Source organism: Phodopus roborovskii, unplaced genomic scaffold, assembly GCF_943737965.1.
Source record: "Phodopus roborovskii unplaced genomic scaffold, PHOROB, whole genome shotgun sequence".
NCBI classification, from domain to species: Eukaryota; Metazoa; Chordata; class Mammalia; order Rodentia; family Cricetidae; genus Phodopus; species Phodopus roborovskii.
Genome location: NW_026126407.1, coordinates 43,732,336 through 43,755,153, shown reverse-complemented (window position 1 = coordinate 43,755,153; position 22,818 = coordinate 43,732,336). Strand labels below are relative to the sequence as shown.

The following is a 22,818-nucleotide window of genomic DNA, read 5'->3' as shown; positions in this document are numbered from 1 at the left end:
AATGTTTTCATTTACAAGTTTTCTGAGTCCTGATGTTTCGGCACAACCCTAAATAAGATATATAACAAAAAGTATCTGTTATTTTTAAAAATAGGAAGGTAATTTGTGCTTCATCAAAAATTCAAAACCATTGTGCATCAAAGGCTACTACCAAGAAAGTAGAATGATGTCATTTTCTGGGGAAATGGATGCAGCTGGAAAATACTCTGAGTGTGGTATCCAGGCTCAGATACAGACACCCTCACATTTGTCTCTTATATGTGGATCCTAGTTTTGAATCTTTAGAGTATTTGTAGAAATCGGGAAGCTAAAATGCCCCAAAAGAGGGAGGAGAAATGGCCTTAAGAGCAGTCAGATAGTAGAAAATATATTTTTTTAAAGTACACAGACGGAGAATTCATGGGTGGGAAGGTTAATGCAGGTGGGGAGAAGGAAAGGTCAAGCAAAACTCAGGATACATGAAAAGGCTACATGGAAACCCACTACTTTGTGAGCTACTTAAAATACAATATTTTGAAACAGTTTGGACAGGGTTGCCCTACAAATGTGGATAATGTTGCTCCACAAGCCATAGGTTATTAAGCCAACATCCCAATGTCAAGTATGGAATATCTCCCTATGAGCTGGTGATCAGGGAAGTTTCAAAGCCCCCCATTCCCAAATTATATAGGCCATTGCCATTGCTCTTGGTTGCACATAGAGGTAGATAGTAAGACTCTGCTGTGAAGCTCACCACATACTTTGGTTGCAGAACACAGAGAAAGCAAGTTGGAACTGAGCTGAAAGCTTCCTCCCTGCTGGCAGCTCTCATAGTGCCCAATGGTGCTCTGCAGGCTGAAGGGAGAGGAACGCCACCAATGGCCTTATCCAGTAGTGGAGCCTGCATTCCATCAAGGCAAAATAGTGAGATGACTCTTGTAAGGATTGCAAACTGATTTCTATTGAGATTTGAGGCCTGCTCCATAGGAGGGAGCTCTGCCTGGTACTGTAATACAAAGAATCATAGTAGTAACTATTTACCAAAAAAAAAAAAAAAAAAAAAAAAAAAAAAAAAAAGAAAGAAAGAAAGAAAGAAAGAAAGAAAAACTACAATGCTTGTAATGCTTGTAATTCAGTGTATAAATATATATTCACAGTTTTAATCAGCTTTCATAATCTGGACTGATGGTGCCACTTCCAAGAGCCAAAGAACACCTAACAAAAACCCCAATGCCAAAGAGTAGAAGCCCTCTTGTGAGTTGTTTGTCAGAATTCCCTAGGGTTGTATGTTCCCAAAGATGCAATCTTTTGCTGTTGCCCTTACTTACCCTCTAGAAGTAAAAAGGCTAGTCTCTATTGCTGAAGGCACAAACACTTGAGAAACAGGGCCCTGAGGTTCCCAAGCTGGATCTGACCTGAAAGCCCTGTCCCTGAGGACCATCTTTCATGTTACCAGAAGGCATCATGCAAGTCTCCAAAGGGGAGATAACCAACCGACCTACCCAGCTATAACACCCATGAAGCACAGTAACCCTAGAGTGTAGTAGTGTCACACATACCTTGGCAGTAACTGACAGCTCTCTAATTGGATCAGGACCTGCTCAACAAGAGGAATACCATGCCTGGTATCTGAACCTGGCTATCTACTCAGTGCTAATGAAATCACTGTTACTGGAGGAGTAGCTACAACCACTAGTTTACTAAACCAGCATAACCCCTAACAACAATCTATAAACATTGGTCTTTATACCCACAGATAAGGGTGGTCTTTGCTCCGCATCAAGGAAACTTTTCTTTGCAACAGATGGAGACCACTACAGAAAACCACAACCAGTCGAAATGCAGAGTTATGGGGCTCAATCCTAATGGATACATCTGCAAAAACCCTCCAGCATCTAAGACTCATGGAACATTGCAAAAGAGGGAGTGGGAAGGTTGTAAGAGCCAGAGGACCAGTGCATTTGCTGTGAGATTTAATTTGCTATTAATGTGAGAAGCTACACACATAAAATCTCACCAACATGACTGCCTCAATGTGAGCTGAACAAGCCAACACACATGCCAAAGTGAACAAGGACAAGTCTAAAGGCTCAACCCTACCAAAAAAAAAAAAAAATTACAGATAAATGAGGAAAGTTGGGAGTAGGAACATACCATTTGGTTGTCCAGTACCAAATGGTCAACCGTAAGAACACACATACAAATAAAATAATGTGAAGTCAATAGGCTATATCTAGGAATATATATGTATATATAAACATATATATGTATCAATAACAATTAATGAAAAAAGAGGCCATGGATTTGAAGGAGAGTAGGGAAGAGTATACGGGAGGGTTTCAGGAAAGGGAGGGAAAACGTTGTAATTAAAATCTCAAAAACAAACAAACAAAAGAGCTCATGAGTGTGGGGGTGTGTGTGGGGGGCTCACAGACCCTGGTGGAGCACCTACTTCTGTTGCTTTACTGAGCAGATAAGCCATCAAAGTACCTTTAGATATCTATATCGATAGCCACAAAATAGTGCTGCTCCCAGCCTTCAAAGAAACTGTGTTTGCAATGGGCAGTAGGTAATGCAGAGACTCACAGCAGCAAAACAGATTGGTAGGAAAAGTCTAGACTATTCCAACTTTTATAAAGAACTCATACGTTTGACCAACAAAGAGACAACACAGACCAATTTGCAAATGGACAAAGGAATTAAAACCCAATTTTACCAGAGATCCACAAATAGTGAAGAGGACATGAAAAGATCTTTGACATTAAAGTCATTAGGGAACTGCCAATCAGAACCACAGCATGCCACCGGTATGACCATAATTGTTCTTTTAGTGTTTGAAAGGGATGCAGAAAAATTGAAATCCTCCAGACTTAGCATGAGAATAAGATGTGTAGCAATTATGGGACAGTGTGCCTTGCTTTCAAAGGCAAGCAGAATTAACACAGGACTCAGCAATTCCATTCCCGACTCACACTCAAAAATTGTCAACCAGAGTTCAAACAAAAAACCTTTACATGAATTTTCATTGCATGCTATTAGCATAAGCTAAAAGATCAAAACAACCCAGGTACTTATCAGTAGCTGTATAATCAAAATGCGGTATATGCACACAATGGAATATTATTCAACCAGAAAAAGGTACAAAGTGCAAGTACCAGTTACCATACAGATGGTACTAAAAAAGCATTATACTAAGAAAAAGAAGTCAGATTCCAAAAGTCACATATTATTACTCCACTCTATTTATACGAAAGATCAGAAACAGAAAAACAGGTGGCAAGCAGCTAAATGTTCACTGGGGCAGAGTGAGGGCTGACTGCTTAGTGGCTATTAGATTCATTTTAGGGAAATGAGACTCTTCTATAGCTAGGCAATGTAGCTGTGGTCAGTACCATCAAACTGTGCAACTTAGAATGGTTAAAAGAGGCATCCTGAGAATTTGTGTGTTCACTCAAAATTACCAAGAAACAACTGTGCATCAAGCGCCCAAGTGTCTTCAGGTTCTGCTAGGAGGGAGTAGTATGCGTTGGTAAGCAGGAGAGCAGAGAAGAATGTTGAGCCCCGAGGAACCAGGGACCAGAAGGTGTCAGTCATGTATGGAGCATGCTTTCAGTGATACACATTCATTGGTAACCTAGCAGGGGAATCAGGAAGCCTGGCTTCCACAGACGCCTTCCATCTACTTTGGCAGCTGCCAGCTGCAGGCCGGGCTTCCTCTCTCTGTCCTAAAGTAGACATTATTGTGCCAAACCTGACAACCCGGAAAGGCATGTGGGGAACCAAGCGAGTAAATTACACTTCACGCAGGGTAAGGTTCCTAGAGAGAAACTGTGCTTAACCAGGCCTGGCAAACCCGGAAGGGAGTGTGGACCAATGCTGTCCCTGACAAGAACCAGTGTTCGTTAGACATGTGCCTTGTACTAGACACTGTTGGAAGCTCTCTCTTCTTATACACTCACTCATCTAATTCTCCTGGCACTGCTTCCAAGTAGGGAAATAATCCTGTCCATATGTCGAATGAGGAACAGAGATGTTAGTCAAGTTACCCAGTGTGTCACAGTGTTTGAGCTGGGAGTACGTTGCACCATGCCTGACCTTGTGCACATCCTGAGTGAAGCAGTTTGGCTTAGTATAGCTTGTTCTGCATCTCAGCCCCCTGCCCCTGCACCTCATCTCTTTTACCTCTTCTCTCCTTCACCCTCCTGCCTCTATTAGCTTATGTCCCCCTAAACCACAGCAATGAGAACTGAGTGACTCAGAAAAATGCCAGCTCTGCCATTTTGTGCAGTGTGACCCCTCCTGGGTCTCACGTCCTTGCAGAGTGTACTAATGGTATCAATCAGACAAGATTACTAGGATACTAAATGGAGTCCATTATGTTGTACCCTATCAGCCTCACCTCCCTATGAGAGTGTTAGTGATGGCGATGAAGAGGCCTGAGAGGTTAAGAACCTTAGACAGATGAGACAGGGTCTCAGACCCCAACTTAGGTGGTCGGTTCTGTCCTTTACTGGTTCTGGCCTCAAGCACAAGGCCACAGTGTGCCATTCTGTTTGTGGACTACACAAGGTCAAGAGAGCCCTGAATCTGTCACCAAACCTGACTGGGGTCAGCCTGCTGAGTGTGTGTCTGCCCCACACTTTGTCCTCTGTAATTCAGACAGCCTGCTTGAACAGGAGATGCCTTCTTGCTAGGCCTCAGCAGCTCCTGGTGAAGAACACTAGGATTTCTGTTCTGGTCTCAGGCTCTTCTACAGCAGACCCTCAGACCTGGGCTACCTCAGCACAAGCATGCAGATGAACAAGTCAGCTGTGATTCGGTAGCTCTTACTAACCATTCTGAGACTTCCTGTTTCCTCTAAATAGCCTAGAGAATGAGACAACACCCAGCCCCTTTTCTTCCAAGACAGCCAATCACAACCTCCGAATGAGCAAAATGATGGAACCACACACCACCTGCACTCAAAAACCTCCCACCTGGGACTGCCCTCTAGCACCCGTTTCCTCATTCGCAGTCCCAGTTAGCCTGGGTTCCATATGGCCACCCTTGTTCCCATTGAAGCGGATCTTATTTTCTGTCAACGGCTTCCTAAAAGACCCACCCAATATCAGTCACAAAATCCTGGGCTGCACACCCAGCCACAGCAGGAGCTCCATAAATGTGTCAGGTTTCTTTCAAGCAATATTACAGGATCTCCAAAAGCCAACTAACCATAGCACCATAACTCCTTCAACTCCACTTTGTAGCAATTTGTAATTAATCCTTTGTCTATGAGCAAGTCTAGAGAGCCCAGGGACCCAAAGGCTTCTCTTCGGCATAATCTAGTCATTTCTCCATTCCACGTGGCCTGGCTTACATTCCTCTCTCTGCACTGGCTGCTGGAGTTTGGACACATGCCAGTGTGCTAGTGTCCTTGTTACACAGGCTCTGCACTGACGCTCTGTTCTTCCAGCCCACAGCTTGGCCTTGGGACTCTCAGCCTTGGAGCTGACAGGGCTGCAGGATCAACTGCGGTTTCCACCGAAGGAAACCACCCAGATGAAGGTTCGCCCATGCAGCAAATCAGGTCAGTGCACAGACACTTGGAGGGTGGGGCACACTGAGGTTTGCTCTGTGTCCTGTGGCTTTTGTCCAGAGTCCTTTCCCTCACACTCTGCCCACATGCTTCAGCCAAGAGAGTTCAAACCTGTCAGCTTGAGATATCTCAGAAACATCTCCAAACTGGGTCTCCAGGGAGACATAAGTACATGTTCCAAGGACTCACTGCTTACATGTATGAAAGTAATGATGCCACACATAAGCCCATCCTCCCTTTGCTTGGAGGCCTCAGTTCTCAAAGCTTCATTTGCTAGCGAAAAACAGACAAAGGAAGTGACTCTGCTCACCAGTACCCACTTCTGTTCAATTTTCTAAATGACTAACAGGAAACTCCAGGGCAGGACGCCACCCTTTGCTGAGTGTGATTGCTTATCTCTGTTTGTTTCTGACAAGACTGAGGGAAGGCCCATTTGTTCTCACCCCAAGAGATGCAGCCACTATCAAAGTTTTAAGTGTGCAATGGAAAAGGCAGAAAGGAATCTGGGGACAGGAGCTGGTGGGGTGGCTTGGTGGGTAAAGGCCCCTTCTGCCAAGCCTAACAACCTGAGTTCTGTCCCCAGGACCCACGTAGTAAAATGAAAAGAACTACCTCCTGAATGATGTCCACTTACCTCCACACTAGAGCCTTGACATTCACATACATGCACAAAGAACAAATAGGCAAACACGAGGTGGGCAAAGGACACTTCAGAACAAGAGCCACCAATATCATGGCTGCTGACATAGGCAAGTGGGGGAATTTACCCATAGCCTTGGTCCTAAGCCAACTTACAGATCCCAGTCTAGCCTCCTCATCACAGATGGTCCAGGCTCCCCATCACAGGCGGCTCCACACAGAGGACTTGAACATCTCCTGCATCAAGTGGTACAACCAGGAACCCCAGCAGCAAAAAGTCAATGAGAGCCCATGGGGATGTTCTCACAGCCAAAGATCAAAGGGGTATTCCCCAGGACTGGGGTGACCTGAGGCCACCAAGTCCAGCAGGGATTCATGGAAACCCCAGTCTGTCCATCCTCAGAACAGCTATTGTGAGACTTTGATGGGATGCCTACCATCAGTGGGGTTGGATACCAAACCCACTGGTTCCACACCAGTTCTTCCTGGAAGTACCACAGTGTTCTGCATATGAAGAATCCAAATCTGGTTGCAGGAGAGATGGCTTAGTGGTTAAGAGTACTGATTACTCTTCTCAAGGTCCTGGGTTGAATTCTCATCACCCATGTAGAGGCTCACAATCATCTGTAACTCCTCCCACTACCCATGCAGGTAGTGAACAGGCAGACATGCAGACAAAACACTCATACATTACACACAATTTTTTTTTAAATCCAAATCTAGAGAAATAAGGTAAAGCTGAATGTCATTTTGACAGCCCTGTGGCTCACGGATACAGTAAGTGTCCTGTTTCTATGTCATGTACATGTTAGGAAATCAGAATATTTCCCCTTGTTTATAGATAAGGGAACTGAGGCACAAAAAGAAGGGTACACACCTACCAGAAATAAAGCTAGATAGATTGGTAAACAGACAATGCAGATGTCCAAATTCTAGCCACAGCACACAGTTTTCCAAGAAAATGGTTGATTGACATTTACTGAATACTTGTCTTAGGCCAAGCACAGACACTTATTTCCTTAAGGAACAGTCACAGGAGCTTCTCCTGGGTGCTAGCTACTGTTAATAGAACTGAGGCTATGGTGAGAGAGAAGACAAGCAAAGGCCTTTCATTTACATCAGTTCATTTGATCATCAGGGTAACTCTTCAAAGTATTGTCACCCATCTAATACAAGGAACTCAGAGCCTCAAGAACCAGACTAGGGTGTAATTCAATGGCAGAGCACCAGCTTAGTGAATGACATGTGAGGCCCTAGCCAAATGGGAGGGGAGAAAGGGAAGGTAGGAAAGGGAAGGACTTGTCTAAGGTCATACCACTAGAAAGCTATATAACAGTGGTTCTTAGCCTTCCTAATGCTTGAAACCCTTTAATACAATTCCTTATGTTGTAGTGACCTCCAACCATAAAATTATTTTCATTGCAGTTTCTTATAATTTTGCTACTGTCATAAACCATAATGTAAACATCTGATATGGAGGATATCTGATATGTGACCTCCCAAGGGGGCCACAACCCACATGTTGAGAACTGCTACTGTAGAAGGTAGACTTGAACTCAGCAGAACCCAAAGTCCTTGCTTCTCTGAGCAGCCCATTCTAGACACCATGACTTATTCTATACATACTAGACTAGTTTATATCCTATCTTTCCCCCTCAGCTCAGGGATGTTGAACTCCCAATGCCAAGAGCAATGTTTGGCCTACAGTAGATGTGCATTAATATTTACTGGGCTTTGCATGAATACCTGTTGACGGGATGGGATGTGAATAAAGACAAAGGACAGATAATCCTCTTCTTTTTCTTGAACGTCTTGAGATTGGATCAAGAGATGCTGACCCAGCATAGCTGCCATCAAGTGCCCTGTGATCCTTCAGGACGGATCTGTCCCTCATTTAGGGCCCTGTCATATGCTGACATGGTTAAAAACAAAGTCTGCAGGCAATAGCAAGTGTTAATAGAGTTTAGACACGTTGCTGTATAAGAGGAACAAACCCAATAAGGGAAAGACAGAGAATGCAATAGGCTGAAACTAATTTCTAGAGCCCGATCTGGGCTTTGGAGAGCTTCTCCAATGGCACAGAACCAATGGGAATATCTCTAGGGCCAAAAGCAATGCATTCAGTGGCACAGATGAACCATGTGCTGGAGTCTGTGGGCATGCACAACGACAGAGTAATACACTGATGGACAGCAGAGAAGGAAGCTGTAGGGACTAACAGAGCTCCAGACCCAGATTCAATGCAGCACATGACTTGAGATGGTCCCCAGCCTGGGTGACAGATGGGGAGAAGGGGAGGAAGAGGAGGAAGAAGCAGGAGGGAAGAGAAAGAGGAGGTGGCAGAGGGACCAGACAGATCATCAAAAAAGAAGTGGGAAAGAGAGAATTTCCTTCAGCAGCTAGGCGATCTCACAGAACCGAAGCTCACCTCCACTAGATCTTTGCTGGTGGTGGGTATAACTGTCATCTCTAATTTACAGATCAGGAAACTGAGACAGTACAAGATTAGGCACAGGTGACACAGTGAGGGAGGAGCCAAGTCAGGATTTCTCTGCAAGCAGGCTGACCTCAGAGATTTGGTCTCCACCACTGCATAACCCACCTCTTACAAAGATGGGCCTGATATCTGAGTTTTGCCAGGAGTTCCAAGGCTCTCCCTGGATCATGACAATGGCCTTCAGGGCCACATATCATTGTGTAGACTTTGGTGAGCCAAAGTGATCACACTCAGCCAATAAAAGTCAGGTTGGGATTCCCATGATGGATTTTCTAATCCAGAGCTCCTCAGGTGGGGGCTGTTTTTGTCTTAGCTCTAATTTAAAACCAGATAGAAGGCTGAATGTGCTTTCTAACAGGTGGAGGCCAGAGATGCTGCTTACCATCCTCTATGGTTTACATGTGGACTGAGTATATACCAAGTGGCTCACACACTAGAGGTGGGGCCTCAGTAACACAACACTAGGAAATGGAAGAACCTTCAAGCGACAGAGACCAATGGAAATGAGTTAGGTCATTGAGGCATTGCATTTGAAAATGGTTCTTATTTGTTCCTCAGAAAAAAAGTTGTTATTAAAAGAACCACCTGGCCTCTTCCCAGTCTCTGGCTTCTCGATGCTTGTCTCCACTCTGACAACCAGGGCCCAAGTGGCCCTGAAGTCTTCACCTGCTGCTGAGTATGCAAAGTCCATGCTTAGTCTCAGATTTTCAGCAACTAAAACTGTATTCTAAGCAAACCTTTCTTCTTTGTATGTATTCTGCTTTGGGTACTTGGTTAGAGCAACATAAAATGGACTGATACACCACTGTATAATGGAAAAGCTAGCCCTGTATCAAAGAATCATTCCCAACTCACAGTATCAGCTCAACCAAGATGGGTGAACACTGCTTAGAAGATGATGTGGACATTCCCACCACACAGGCATGCAGACACAGCCTTATTCTCACATCCAACTACAGAGTTAGAAAGCAGGATTACAATAAAATCAACCACATCAGTCCTCTCTGCAGAAATTCTAAGTCTCTGGCAATCTGGTGAATCCTGCGGGTTAGAGAAGTAAATGGTTCTGGCTCTCCTGGATCCCCTGAAATCTAGTAGAGGAGACACTCATATGAGACACAAGGAGCTGTCTGAACATTGTAGTACCCGGCTTCCAGGCACAGCAGCTGTGGGCTGTCAGAGAGCAAAAGGCCCTATGAGGGAAGTGAGACTTGAGCTATAGGGAGGAGCAGAACATGAGCACAGGGCAGAGGAGGAGCGGTAGGAGGGGTGGAAAGGGCAGGGATGTGGGGGAAGTCAGTGTGATCTGTGAGGTCACTGCAGGGCCATCTAAATGGAGCTCCAGGGTGTGAACAATTGGGCTTGGTCCAGGGCTCAACATTGAGAAGGAGTCCAAGAGCGGCAGTGCTCTCCTAGGACATAGCCTCTTGAAAGGAAAGGGATAAGCTGAGGAGATGGAGGCAAGATGGGTAACTCAGTCCACCTGAACCTTGTGAGGCCCAGAAATGGGAAAACTTCGAATTCTACCTCCCTAGCCTCTCCCTCATCTATCCATCCATCTCTACCTGGCCATCCATTCATCTATTCATTCATCTATTCATCCTTCACACATCCATCCATCCAATCAACAACTAAAGGAGCATCTTACACAACTACACCAGAGAGAGGGTCAGTCTTGCCTTGTTAGAGCAAGAGTCATGGTAATATAAAGCAAAGGATCCACCTGCCCCAAGCTGAGAAACAGGAGATTGATAGTGATTGTGGTGCCATTTGCTGCCTCATACAGAGATTAACTACTGGACTGAAGTCCCCAAAGGCAGAGATACTGTATCCACTATTCATTCCCAGCAGGGGCTAAGGAGGCTGAACTGATCTGAATAGATTGTGAAAACCTTTTTATGACTGGTGGCAGCTCCCGAGTCCAAGAATTCATACTTTGAAACAGAGAGCCTTGACTGTATCCATTGTGGCACTTTACAGAGCAGGTATTGACTACACTTTCTCAGGAACCTTAACTAGCTTCCAGAGGTGGGAATGAATGAATTATAATGCAGACCGTGCCTATGTATGCTTTCTGGAAAGAAGGGCCAGAAGCTTCTGCTGGATTCTCAAAGGAACCCACTGTTAAAAAAAAAATAGATTCTCTGCTTCATTTTTCCTATTACTCTTGGGCTAGACAGATTAAGAATGAATCCCCAGTGGAGCACTGCCCTCAGAGTGGATCACCTACTGGGAAAGGCAATGAATATTTACACAATCCATAGCCAATGTGTCCCCCAAAAGCCCATGGGTTGGCAACATAATCCCCAAACTCTTGTATTAGGACTAGATGATATCATAAGGGTAGACCCCCAAGATGGCATAATTCCTTTAAACAAAAGAAAGGAAGAATTGAGTTAGCACACATGTTCTGCCTCACCAAGTGGTACCCTTCACCATAATAATAAGCAACAAGAACCTTCAGTAGATGCTGAGAAGATGCCCATGCCAAGTTGTCAGACTTCCCAGCCTACAAACACACGAGTTAAACCAACTTCTATTCTTAAATAATTGCCCACTCTGTGGTGTTCCATTACAGCAATAGAAAGTGGACCACGGCACAGTTGAAAAGTAACAAAACAGAAGGGCTGAGGTGTGATTTCAAAAGAACCTAAAATGAGCTGGAAACCTTTCTCCATCTCAGTTCCCTCATCTGTGAAGGTAAATGCATCCTCCTCCCAGGTACTGGTGAGGGTTGGACACAGTAACACACACCTTTCTAAATGAACCACTGTGAAGGGATGAGACAATTCACTGTTTATAAGGCAGTTGGTGATAACTTAGATCCAGAGTGAGGACAGAAACCCCACATGCTGTTCTGACACTTCCAGTAGTTCACCCAGAAGCCTTAGGACCACCCTGAACTCCACTTTGTCTCTCATGCCCATGCCTAATGCACGAGGAAAACCCTACACTACTTATGTCCAAAAAGGAGGGCCATGTCAGCACACCTATGGCCATCTTCAAGTGTGAGCCATTGCCACCTCATATCTAGGTCACTGCAGCCGCTATTTCACCAGCCTCTCTGCTATGACACTTAATTCCCTTTTTGTCACATCCCATGACACCATCAGCCCAAGTGTAAGATGTGGCATTTCTCTATTCTGCTCCAAACCCTTAAATACCTCACCCCACTTTTCCATCAACTATACAGTCCCGATGATACCCACAAGCCATTTTTCTCTGTGACCACCTCCCACACCTCAAGTGTTTGAATGCTTGGTACCCAGTTGGTGGAAGTGTTTGGGAAGGATTGGGAAATATAATCCTGTTGAAGAGGGAGCATCACTGGGGGTGGGCTTTGAGGTTTCAAAAGCCCATACCAGTTCCAGTTAGCTTTCTCTCTCTAACTCCAACTTACAAATCAGAATGTAAGCCCTTAGCTACTGCTCTAGCATCATGCCTGCACACCTTCTGCCATGCTCCCTGCTGTGATGACCATGGATTCTAATTCTTTGTAACCATGAGCCCCAAACTGAATTCCTTCTTTTGTAAGTCATCTTGGTCATAGTGTCTCTTCAGAGCAACAGAAAGGCAATAGACACCAGGCAAAACTTCTTATTTAGCTGGAACCAGTGTTGTCTGTCACTCTGCAGCAGCTGATCTCAGGGTCTGTCCCACCACATGTCACCCTCTGCCATGTTATGATACAGCAAGAACCTGGTCTCTCTTTGCCATAGTGTAGCCCTTGAACCATGTGTTGTCAGAATTCTGAATTCTTTAAGAAGTTGCTGGAGAGAAATCTGCAACAGTATCCATCCATATGTCAGTCAGATCCCACTCTTCCAGGCCCAGTTTCTGCCATTGTAAATTTAAAACAGTACAGAAACCAGCAGCATCCTTGTTGGGGCAAGGAGACAAAGGATGTACTTCTCTGAGAATAAAATACAGTATGTCTTCGGTTGCTCACTGACTCAGCCTGACTGCTGCTCAATTCACACCAATTACAGCAGGGAGGAAGGGAACAAGTGCCTCTTAGAGGGAACATTTGAGGTGTCTCTGCACAGGTTCCTCTAGAGTTGGATGACAACAACAAAGAACATCATCCCACATTTGCTCAATATATGCTGCAAAATACAGACTGTGGTGCCTATGCATGATGATTGATGATTAAAGACCTGTAAGCTTTACAAGCAGCAGCAAATTCAGACATCCAGAAATGAGCAGAACACTATGACACTGCACTTCCTGTCTCAAAATACAGCAACACTGTGAGGATGCTGGATTCAGGAGAAAGCAGAAAATGCACCTTTCACCAAAGCTCCTTCAGAGCTAGATACGATGGTCAGAGCCAAGCTGGATATTGGCTCATGAGGCTCCAATATACCAAGATAGAAGGGCAATCTCCCTACATAGACTAATCAGACAATCCAAATGGTGTCTAAATGACCCCAAGTTTCTGGAACATCACAAAGGAGGAGGCCAGGCACCAAAGAATTAGCATTGGGAAAGAACTGCGTTTTTTCAATGCAAGTGTTTCTGTCATTTTAGATGAATATTTGGGAACCAGTCCCAAGAAACAGCCAGCCTCTTTCTCTGAGATACCCCCAAGCATCTCTTTAGAATTCTATTCCCACTGCAAAGAGATCTGCTCAGATGATCCATGTTAAACTCTTCTCCACAATAAACTCGCCCATGGACAAGTATTCATTTATTTCAACAGGACGAGGCACAATTTCTAACTGTATGCTTGTTGACTGACCCACAATATTCCTTTGTCTTCAGTACCAGACTATAAGCTCCTAAAGGGCAGGGGCCACTTAGGGATAATTCTAGTAGCCTCAGTGACTAACATGATGCCTGGGACTTGGGAAATGGCAAATAAAATATAGAAAAAAAAATGAAGAATGAACTGGTAAGTGAGAAACTGAGTAAATAAGTTGTCTAGTTGCCTTGACAACTAGAGCAGTAGAACTGGTTCTTCTGAAGGAGTGTTCACTCTAGCTGTTATTGAAACATGATACATGCTTGCTTCCTATGAAGAAACCATTCTCCCCTCCACAGACCTCTAGCTAGAAGAGTAACAAGACATGTGGCCTGACTATAGCCATTGCAAATTGAACCAGGGAGGGACAACACCCTCAATAGAGTGCAGTCTGTTCTTAGGTTGACAGTGACTTGAGTGGCCTTTTAAAAAATCAAAACCCAAATATTTATTAAGAAGCAATTGGATTATTTTGCTGTTTTGACTGATCATGTGAAAGGGATATTGTTTCTGTAAATACAGACTTCCAAATAAATGCTTGGAGTTCCTAAGCATGATATTTAAGACAATAAACATTTCTTGTGCTAGTATAAGATTTGTTTTTCTTTCATATATTTTTAAATTAAAATATAATTACATTATTTTCCCTTCCCCTTTCCTCTCCAATCCCCCATGTACCGATCTCCTTGCTTCCTCTCAGAATCATGGCCTGTTTTTCGGGTTGTCATTTTGAAAGGATGAAACAGGCCACCATTCAGGATTTCCCTTCTTGGGACAGAGAAGACTCAGTGGATGCCAGAACACAGTCATACAGATTCGAGGCAGGGGTCATGGTGGGGTGTTAGAGAATATCAAAATTAGGGAAGAGTGACGGAATCAGAGGGAGGGAACACAGTATTTAGAGAGGCTGGGAAGTCAGGAGAGGTGCCATAAGTTTTCAGGACTTCCCAACTTCATGACCTTTGGGAAGCCTGACTGTTCATACTTCCTGAATTTCTAGGTGATTCTCTTGAAATGCATCACTTGCCCACATACCACAATATCTAAAATGAACTATTTGAATGAATATTGTCCTTTATAATAAGAGCCCTGGCTCCAAAAACTTTCTGCAAGGTTTTGGGCTACAAGTGTCTCCACACCTCCAAACTAGGAAGTAGACGGAACCCTTCCACATTCTGCCTACTGAGATACTTGTTCCTGCCCTTTGAAACAGAGTGACTTTAGTGTTCTAATCCCCGGCATCCTAGAATGTGAATTCATGTTACTATATGGTCTTTCTCGAAGTAATCAAGTTAAAATAGGTCACTGGGGTTTCCTCTATTCCAATAGGACTGGCTCAGTGTTCTCATTAGAAAGAAAAGGTGGAGATATACTGACACAGGAGGAAGGCCCAGTGAAGATGGAGGGAATGTGCTGGCAAGCCAAGAAATACCCCCAAATGCCAGCCATCACCAGCTCCTGCAAAAGAGGCTCAAGGAAGATCATTCTTCACCCCTCAGCAGGGATTCAAACCCAAGCTGAAGACAAGGTGTAAGAACAAACACTCACTTGTAGGGAGTGTTTGGTTTGGTTATGAAAAGCTGGAAGAAAGTGGGAGCTGGGAAGAGAAGCTTTGGAGGACCATCTTTTATCTGATAAAAATCAGGCAGTTCTAAAAGCAGGACAGCCATAAATTCTGGCACACAGACGGGCATTGGTGGCTCATGCCTTTAATCCCAGCACTCGGAAGGCAGAAGAAGTCGGATCTCTGTGAGTTCAAGGCCAGCCTGGTCTACAGAGAGAGTTCCAGGACAACCTCCAAAGCAATACAGAGAAACCCTGTCTTAAAAAAAAACAAAACAACAAAACAACAACCCTCACCCACAGAGGCCTTTTGTGGCCATGAAAACCATAGAAAGTTGGCTCCAAATTGGCCTTCACAGAGTACCTATCCTGAGTCAGCCTTCACTGGAAGCCCATACCCATTCCTTTTATCTCGCACTTCTCTGAGACTCCTCCCCCCTGTTGAGCTGTGCTATAAGGGCATCCTCTTCCCTGTTGAGCTGTGCTATAAGGGCATCCTCTTCCCTGTTGAGCTGTGCTACAAGGGCATCCTCCCCCCTGTTGAGCTGTACTATAAGGGCATGTTTGAAGCCACCATGAGCTGCTCTTTCCCTCTGCTACCTGAATTAGAAGATAAGCAAGCGAATCACCTTCTGCTCATTTTCCTCTCATTAATCTGTCCTTTGTATAATTTACAGGGCACTAGCCCAGAAATGGAGCAAATGGAAATTTTCTTCCCCACCCTATAAGCATAAGTGAGGCTCTATACAAAGTACAAATGTGCCTAAGGGGCCACTTCAGAGCAGACATATTTTTTTTTTCTATCCTAGCTCTCAATCTTAAGATTCCTGCCTCGGGGTCTCACTTATAGTCCCTGGCTGCCATGGCAGAGACCATGTTATGCACTTAGCTATGTGATGGGAGATGCCATTATGTATATACGTTTCTCATACTGGTTAATAATAAAGCACTGTTGGCCAATAGGAAAGGAAGATAGGAGGGACTAGGAGACAAGGAGGAAATAGGAAGTAGTAAGGAGGAGCCAAGATGGAGAGTCTGAAGAAAGCAGTATGCCGCCGGCTCCCCGGTAAGAGAAATACATAGATCAGCAGAAATGGGTTAATAATTAAGGCAGAGCTAGCCGATAAGAAACAAGTAACCGGGCCAACAGTATTGTATCAAATACAGAGTCTCAGTGTGTTATTTGGGGCTGGCGCAGCAGCAGGACAAGACCAGCGGCGGCGGGCGGAAAAACCATACTCTTACAAATGGCGCCCAACGTGGCTAATAAGAACTTACACTTAAATTTTAACAAAAGCTTAAGAAAGGGTTTTACAAACAAAAGAACAGAGACAAGCAAGGTTTCTTGGTAACAGCATATTTCTCGGTTGGACTCTGACTTGCTAGAGACAAGCAGATATTCGCGCGGCTCCTTTAAGGGAAGGTTCCTGACTCAGCATAAACGGCAAAAAACCGCACAGCTTTTAAATAACTCTGCTAACAATTTATTGGTGTGTATGAGAGATGGCAATGGCAGTGACCACATCTCCAAGCCGGCAGCATGCTTTCTGGGTGGCAGCGCAGACCAAGATGGTGAGCACAACTTTCCGTGCTGGCGGTAAAAGTACCCGCCACCATCTTTGGTAAACCGCGGCTGACACAGCTATGACTTTCATTTTAGCAATGTTGTTGTTTACCAAATAAAAGACTTGTGGCCAGACGAAGATGAAGATTTACAGTAAAGACAGATTCATATTAAGAAAAACCTCTAAAGGTTTACCGTGTGTTTTAAAATATACGTAGACAAAAAAAAAAAAAAAAAAATGGTTTTAAAGAGACAAAGAGGAACTGGGTGTTGTAGCACACGCCTTTAATCCCAGCACTCAAGAGACAGAGGCAAGCAGATCTCTGTGATTTGCAAAGTAAACCTGGTATGCAGAGTGAATTCCAGGACAGATAAGAGTTACACAGAGAAACCCTGTCTCAAAAAATAAAAAGTAAAAGAAACAGAGTAATAATAAAGCCACATAAAGATGAAAAGCTCAGAGAGAATCTGGTTACTGTATGCTATTGTGTTGTCTCTGCATTCTTTGACTACTGAGAAAATAACAACAATTGATAAAGGAAATGCTGCTGGATTAATTCAATTTATATATTTTAAAAATGCTTTGACTCCAACATTTAAGTTCAAGGAGAAGTTACTGGGGAAAAGGATTTCTATTTTTGTTTCCACAGAAAATGAAAAGCTGTGGATTCCTTGCAGACTAATGTGGTTTGAGCAAGCCAGGCCCCCTGAAACAGTCGCTGGTGATCCTACATTCAAAACAGCTGGACAAAGCAGCCTCGCAGACTACAGCCAGGATTTCTACATCTTCTTAGGTTCCCCATGACAGCGCCCCCTATCAGCAGGAAGTAGTTTGGAAAGAACGACGCCCAAATTCCCAAATATCGTTTATAAATGTTTGTTTTCATTTAAATGGATTTGCTTATAAATGGTTAATGATCACAGCCAGTTCTTTTTAAAGGTAAAAAGGGAATTATGATATAGATATGCATAGTTTGTTTTGGAATGGATTTTCATTTATTGATACAATTTAAGGTCAATAAGGTGATATGTATATTTCTCCTCTTGTTTAGGTATTGTGTTTATTGAGCTCAGTTAGAAATGTAATGTATAATGTAGTACAGATTATAGATAGTTACCTATGATAGTTAGAACTTATAGTTAAGTTAGTTAGTATTTCTAGATATACAGACATATATTTGAGATGGATAGGCATTCTTCAAATCTTTCAAAGACCTACAGAATATGGCATTTAAAATGATTTAGGGTTTTACTTGACAATGAGACATAATTGCTCCTGGTAATACCACCCGCACCAGAAAGGAAGATGGACATCGAAGAAATGCATTATGAAGTTTGCTTCCAATATGGCAAGACTAGCCATTTGGACAAGATACTGCTCTTGTCTGGACTGTTTGACTTTATGCTGTATATACTGGACATGCAGGACCCACAGAAAAGTGACTGCTGATTCAAGATGGACATTGCTACAGAGTTCCTGCTTCATGGAAGAGTCTGCGAGACAGTATGCAGGACACAGAGAAAAGTGACTGACAAACTGCGAATACAAGAAGACAGTTTCCTGCATTGCTGAAGAGTCTGCCAGACACACTATGGCCTATGGGCTTAAGATGGAAGATTACAAAAGAACTTCGGGTGACCACGCAGTGAGTTGTCTCTGTCATTTCTAGAGCTTATATATTTTCCTTCTGTGGTCTTTGAAGGAGTTGAAGACAGATGGTTATGGTTATAGTTTTCATTAGTTAGGATTAAAGATAAGTTACTTAGACTTTAGACACACAAAGATAGAATAGATGATGGAATATTTTCTTCAAATCTTGCTAAATGTTAATGGACTAAATACTGTTAAGTGTGATTCTTACTTGTTAACTGTTGTATAATATATTTTGCTATGTTAAGGTTAAAACCCTTCTTTTTATTTAAACAGAAAAGAGGAGATGATGGGAGATGCCATTATGTATATACGTTTCTCATACTGGTTAATAATAAAGCACTGTTGGCCAATAGGAAAGGAAGATAGGAGGGACTAGGAGACAAGGAGGAAATAGGAAGTAGTAAGGAGGAGCCAAGATGGAGAGTCTGAAGAAAGCAGTATGCCGCCGGCTCCCCGGTAAGAGAAATACATAGATCAGCAGAAATGGGTTAATAATTAAGGCAGAGCTAGCCGATAAGAAACAAGTAACCGGGCCAACAGTATTGTATCAAATACAGAGTCTCAGTGTGTTATTTGGGGCTGGCGCAGCAGCAGGACAAGACCAGCGGCGGCGGGCGGAAAAACCGAACATTACAGCTATGTCTCCTTAAAACTTAAAGACTAAAGTCTTAGTCCCTACTATTTTGGAATAGAACCATATCTGTAGCAAGCACTCTTAAGATGTAAATAAAGTACAGCCCCTTCAGTGTTGGGCCCTAACCCGTTCTGACTAGTATTCTTACAAGGATATAAGAGACAACAAAGGTGTGGATGCAAAGAGGGGCAACCATGGAAAAAGGCAGTGAATGGCCCGCTGCCAATCAACTAGAGGCCATAGAAGACCCACCTTCCTGGCAGGTTGATCTTGGGCTCTCAGCTTCCAGAAACATGAGAAAATGAGTCTTGTCATGGAAGTCACTATTTTATCTACAATACCTATTTTATCTACAATGTCTTCCTTGCTTGTTTTTTTTTTCTATTGGGGGGGGTGACATTACTATTAATGTCTGACCTGACTGACTCTAATATAGACTACATTTCCCAATTCTTCTTGCAAGTTTGGTCACGTGATTAGGTTTTAGCCTATGGGCTATAAGAGGAAATGCCAAGTATCCCTTCAGATAAGTGTTCTTAAAGGAATAGGGCATGCCTTCCATATTCCTTTATCTTTCTTGACGGCTGCAGAGAGGACCCAATGGCTGGAGCTTCTCCTGGCAGCCTGGTTCGAGAGGCAGAGGGTACACTTCAAGGAAGCAGCATGGAAGACATAATGGATTGATCTACATCTCTTCTCACAGCATCTCTGGGTGGAGGCTTCCAAGGGCAGCAAACTGTGGCTGGTAAATGCATGAGAGAAACTAATGGGAAATGAGTGTAATTCAATCAAGTCCACCTTGGAGTCAATGTTCTAAGGATGTAGCGAGCAGCATGTACCTCAATCAATCCACTATTTCAGAGGTTCACTTTCATCCATAGTCAGACTTAAGCCCAATGACACCATTTGCCCCATCTTCCTCCTCCCTCCATCCCTTCATATACCTCTTCCAAGAACAAATCATCACTGACCAGAGTCTCACACAGAGAGGATTAAGATTGCAAATGCCAAAAGCCATGCTAATTTCAATTGCATGTGGGTTAGACTAACTAATTAGGCAGTTAGAAACACAGAATTAATACCCATTGCCCTGCCAGTCTATGTTCAATCCCTGTTCATCTCTCAGCTGCTTTTATTGGCTTCTTACATGAGACACTCCCACTCAAAAGTTCAAGAATCACAGAAGGAAGTCAAGACTCGAAAGCCCCTCATTCTCTAACTATAAGCAACCTCCTCTTCCAGGCCTTTTCTCTACAAACATCTACTAAAGTCAAATCAAACTTCTTGCTTGATCCAATTGCCATGCATAAGGCTTTCTGCTTTTATCCATGACATCCCCCTTCAAGGGCCCCTGTGATAAAGTAAAGAATGCTTACAGTAATTAAAGCCTAAAGTCTTGAGGGCAGTGCAATTTAAAAGCTAGCTTCATTGCCACTAAGTTATGTGAACTTGGGGTCTTCACCTATAAAATGGGAATACTAATACCCTCTCTTATGCACATGTTCTAAAGCCAAAGATGAGAATGAGCCTTTCAAACGTAAACCACTACCATCTTACGAGGAGTAACTGTTCTGAATTTGGTATTGGAACCATCATTCAGTGTCCGCGGCTGCTCATCATAAGGGAAGTCCCTTGATCTTCACCAAGAGTATTACCAGATGCTTTACCATTATCACTCCAGGTAGAGCCCAGAACAATCCCATCAGACCTGCACCATTCATCATCATCTTCCCCTCATTATAGATGAATAAACAAGTGTAGATTTGAACTCAGGTCTGACTTCACAACCCAGACTTCTAACCTTCTTCAAACTCCTCAAGGCAGAGGCTGTGCCTTTCTTATTTTGTAAGCATGCTGCCTTGCCTGGGAAGAGGCTACTCCACTTCCACCCCAGGCCTTCTCTAGAGCTCTGATGGAGTCCCATGCCAAGGCTGAAGCAGGAAAGGGAGATAAGTTTGTGGAGATTGCCTGCTGTCCACTAGACGCCTGGTTCTGGTGATGAAGAGGCTTCAGCAAAAGACATCAGCACCCTTCCAATGAGGCTGCAGGAAGGACAGCTAAGGACATCCATTCTGAGAATGAATCGAGAGGAAGAGCATCTACAGATAGCCCAGATATCTAAACCCTTCTTGCAATTCTAGCTTTTTGTCTTCCTCCGGTGCCCTCACAATGGAACACTATGAAATAGGAAAGTGTTTCTATCTAGATGTAGAATGAAAAAACAAGAATATAATCTAGGTGTGGCTTCTGTTTACCTTGCACTAAACCACTGCAGATGCTAAGACATGCTTCTCCTGGTCAGCTTTCATTCCCAAGGACACAAGGGACTGTGTCTACCCACATCTCTCCTGCCCATTCCATAGTCTCTCTGTTCATGTGTAGAATGCTAGCAGAATAGTACCCTCAGCTAGAAAGGGTGGGGTTGGAGAAGCTTTGAAGTTTTAAAGGGATCTTTATTGAGTCTAGTTCAAACTTCCCATTTTATAGATGGAGAACATGAGACCCTTTGCAGATATGACTTGTCTGGAAGGGACCTTTCATCTTAAATTGCTTCCAAGTGCCAAATGCTTGTCTGTGGATGAATAGATCTGAGCACCCCCAAAGTAGCCATTCTCAACTTGTGGCCCAGGAACACACACACACACACACACACACACACACACACACACACACACACACACCTGCATCTATCATCCTACTTCTGAGTTGCCTTAGGTCTGACTTGTCCAGTTGTCCTTTGTTGGGTGGGGTCTTTGATCTGGCAGTGTGGAAATCCCCTAAGTGGCCCTTAAATTTGCACTTAGAGTTTGGGAGGATTGCATCACCGGTGCCACTTATTAAGAGTCACAGTACCTGACACCACCCTTCCCCCCAGCCACCACTTCCGCCCCCAATTTGAAGCAGAGGCCTCTGGGAGGTTAGATGGCTGAAGCTGATGAGGGAGGCTCTTTTCTCCGGCAATCCTCAGATAATCTGACAGGAACCATTCTCTCAAAAGTTCTCCAGGGCTAGCAAAGGACCCATTGGCTTCAGCCCTGCTCCAAACTGGATGTCTGGGATGTTGGAGCAGATCAGGGGGTTACCTGACTCAGAGAAACAGGCAGAGCAAACCAGCCCATGGTGTGGCTTTGGAGATGGGTAAAGGGAGCTATGGTGGCTTCAAGATGGGCAGATGGAGAGAGAGATGGAGCGCACTCTATGCAATGCAAAGCAAAGCCTGGCACACGGGGCTGAATATCAAAGGTCAACAACACCTCATCTTGAGGATGTATGAGGGCTTGGGAGAGGCTGAAGACAAAGATACATACACTTTCTCTGCCCCCATTTTCCACTTTAACCCAACGGCTCTGCAGCAGCCAGAGAAAAGCACGGCGTCCCAGACCATAAGTTCGAACGGCATGTCCTGCCCTCAACCATGCTGGAGGTCCCATCACATCTACCTCCATAAGGCCCTCCAGCCACCTGCCCTCCTCCACGCTGCGACCCAGTGCCCACACCTACCCACACCGTGCCGCTCCTTGTCAGTTTTGCGCCAGGGGGCCATGGCTAGACCGGAGCCTTGAGAACCTCTTGTTCGCTAGTGGAGAAGCTGACTGGGGTGGCTAGGCTCCTTGCAGGGCCCCCACTTCCTTCCTCTTTTTAAACTCTCTCTCAAGGTCCGCCTTCCCCTCCTCTGGGTTCCCACTGCCTCCTCCCCCTTCAAGAACTCCAGTGGAGGCACACAATTTTGCCAAGGGCTAGAAGGCTGCCCGCAAAACTTGGAGCCCACTCTCAATTTGTCTCTTCCTACAAGCCAGACAGGTACTTAAAACCAACCCAGGATACAAATGCAGAGTTGCCCTGACTTCTGAAACTAAGCATGAGCTTCGCAAGCTGATCTTCATTTCTCCGTGATTTGGTTTTTCATCTGGAAGACGGGAGATGAGTGCTTCCTCCTCAACGCTTTTCGTGGGCATTAGAGAAGACCAT

At 44.2% G+C, this 22,818-nt stretch overlaps 1 protein-coding gene across 1 annotated transcript in view; it reads right to left on the bottom strand.

Moving 5' to 3' along the window:
- The window catches only part of Dock2 (dedicator of cytokinesis 2), a 391,208-nt gene extending 368,735 nt beyond the window's left edge, over nt 1–22,473 (bottom strand). The window contains exon 1 of the mRNA XM_051180962.1: nt 22,351–22,473. Coding sequence (XP_051036919.1) covers nt 22,351–22,393 — 43 coding nt within the window. The 5' untranslated portion in view covers nt 22,394–22,473. The remainder of the gene's footprint in view (nt 1–22,350) is intronic.
- Nucleotides 22,474–22,818: the final 345 nt, after the last annotated feature.